This window comes from Anarrhichthys ocellatus, unplaced genomic scaffold, assembly GCF_004355925.1.
Source record: "Anarrhichthys ocellatus isolate YVR2014 unplaced genomic scaffold, GSC_Weel_1.0 scaffold24, whole genome shotgun sequence".
Taxonomy (NCBI): Eukaryota; Metazoa; Chordata; class Actinopteri; order Perciformes; family Anarhichadidae; genus Anarrhichthys; species Anarrhichthys ocellatus.
The window spans coordinates 7,344,577-7,347,284 of record NW_022280054.1 but is presented as its reverse complement, the minus strand read 5'-3'; the positions used below and the strand labels follow the sequence as shown (position 1 = coordinate 7,347,284).

General features: G+C 44.1%; 1 protein-coding gene across 1 annotated transcript in view; it reads left to right on the top strand.

Annotated features, from left to right (window-relative positions):
• tiparp (TCDD-inducible poly(ADP-ribose) polymerase) overlaps nt 1-2,708 on the top strand; it is a 20,093-nt gene that overhangs the window by 13,270 nt on the left and 4,115 nt on the right. Inside the window, exon 5 of the mRNA XM_031860834.1 lies at nt 1,761-2,057. Within this exon, the coding sequence (XP_031716694.1) occupies nt 1,761-2,057 (297 nt within the window). The remainder of the gene's footprint in view (nt 1-1,760; nt 2,058-2,708) is intronic.

Genomic DNA, 2,708 nt, shown 5'->3' with positions numbered 1-2,708 from the left:
CGCTGCGAGACAAAAATGTGATCACACACAAAAGCAGGCGAATTGTTAAAATCTTAGCATTACATTTAGTGTTCCAGGTGACTGCAGGTCAATGCAGTGTCCTTCCAAGTGACCAAAAACAAGTGTGTGTCAGGAACAATCTGTGCTAGGCTTAGAAGTTGAGGTCATTGGCTTGATTGGCACTCTCCCTTGCTCCCTCCCTCCCGTCCTCTCTTCCTCTCCTTCTGTCATCCCTCTCTCCGGATGATGTTATTTTCAGCCATCTTTCCCTCCCCCATTATCAGTCCTAGTCTTTCTCCTTTTCTTTCTTTTCTTCTCTCTCCTCAACTCCCATCCCTCTTTTGTTGTATGTCCCTTTTTCATTTCACACTTGTTTACGGCAGCAGGCTGTGCTGTGATCTCCTCAAAGCTCACATGGGGGAATAGAGAGACATCGATTGCGGGGAGAGATCGAGGCCGGACGGGCATGATAAGAGAGAAAGAGAGCGAGAAAAATAAATGAGAAAAGCTGTCGCCTTGACTCCGGAGTCGCACTGATTACAGTCTCTTGACGACACACACACACTCACACACACACTCTCTTATGGCTGATAGGGCTAACAGCATTTACACTTAGAGAGCAATAACTTGACAGCCAAACCACTGTTATTGACTGAAATGCCAGACACAATAGCTTTTTTTGTCGCCTTCATGACAGCTCTGCAATTGGCTTTTTATTTTATATTCTTCCCTCTCTTTTGGTCTCGTTCCTGTCAGTCCCTCACTCTGCCTCCCCGTTGTCTTGTTTAGTGTCTGGGTTTCATTTTTGCGCTGCCCTGCTGGTTTTGTTTGGTCGGTGGCGGCTGACGGCTGCTGTGGAGCTCCTCCGCTCAGCAGCACAGTGATGTCATTGTTGACAGTTGGTGGAATAGGATTTTGGAAGGCGTGTGGGTTCATCGCAGCGGTTCCTTTTTTACGTTAGGATGCAGCTTCGATCGGAAACACATGGGAAAGGAAGCTGTGGGAAGGAGTAGCAATAGGTAGCAGGCTGGGCTGTAGTTTATAGCAGGAGCGTTGTTATAAGCTGCGGCAGCTAACAAAGTTAACTCTTTTACCATTCATAATGTCGAAACTGTTCTAGAAGTGTGCTCCACGTCTCATCACTACAGATGCTGCTTCAGTTGTCTGTTGCGGCTCTGGTTTAAGCATGTTGTGCTATATGTGAAGACCTATAAGAGGAAGTGGGTTATATAGTACAAACATATATTTTTTTAAAATTCTATTTATTTATTAGACTGTATGTAATCACCATTTTCATTTATTATTTATTCATCTTTTGAGAATTATTTTAAGTCAGTGCTACTGTAGCTAAAGTACAATAACGATTAAGCTAATGACAACGTTCATGTTGGGGAACAAAAGTACGTTTATTATAGGTAGTGTAATGCTGTGCTAATTGTAGAGAAAACAGTTATCTGAGAGTTGTGTTGTGTTTATAAGAGGTTGTTGATTTCCAGTAGAATTTCGTCTGTAAATTAGCTGGAAACGATCCCTCCATTTAAACCAATCATGCTATAATATTCTACATGTTTGTTGACGTGTATCATTGTTAGTTATCAGATTTCACATTTTTGCATGTGAGGTTGACATGTTGAGCACTGACTTAAAACTTCTTGACTCCAGTTTGCAATGCTAGCAAAAGTAATTTGTATTAATTAATTGGAAGTGTACTCAACAATTGTCACACTCAATTTTTTCTATCTCTCTCTCTTTCTCTCTAGGACTTTGAGCGGCCTCTCTTCATCCCCCCTCCCCTGTTCCTCCTCCTCCTCCTTGTCCATGGATCTCACTCTGTCGCATCCCCTCTCGCCGACCACCACCAACCCACCCAGCCTTTTCCCAGAAACATGGTTGCCCATGACTATGAGCCAGGACTTCCTGCAGGTGCCGGTGTCACGTGAAGACCGCAGCTACCGGACGGTGTACAGCCTTTTCCACAAGACGGTGTCGGAGACCAAGTTTAGGATCCTCAAGATCCAGCGTGTGCAGAACCCGTTCCTCTGGGAGAAGTACAAGAGGTGAGCCACTTCCTCATTGCTCTGTTACTCTAACCTTTAAAAAATCTTTCAAACTAAACCGAGGGAACATTTCAGACTGGGTCAGGTAGTTTGCTGTCGTCAGGTTTGAATAAAGTTGTACCAAAATGTTAGCATGGTGTGGTTTCTGTTGTGTTGTATTATTTGGCGTCTCATTCGCCCAAGCTTCACATATTTTGCTGTTGTGGCACAGAATGTATTGTTAATCTTTTTACCCAGAGTTCTGTTGTTGACTTCAAACTATATCTGACACGGCTGCATATTTACTTGCAGACAGAAACACGAATAAGAACATCTCTTAACAACAAACAGGATGAATGAGAAACAATGTGAGAAGAGGGAGGGAAAAAAAAAATAAAAAAGGGTCAACTGGGACCAGCTGTGTGGGACTTCGTGAGAACGAGTCGGCGGTGGTGTGTGAACACGGCGGATGGAGAGATGTTTGGTGATGATGGTGTTCCTGTCGCAAACACACGGTGGGCTAACCACTGCTGTTAGAGGAGGGGCGTTCTATCAGCTGTGACAGTTATAGCTCTCTCACACTGACTGGTACCACACGGTTTCAAAATGACTGACAGTGTGTGAGTGTGTGCGTGTGTATGTGTGTTATTAACTCTGAAAGTGATACCCCCC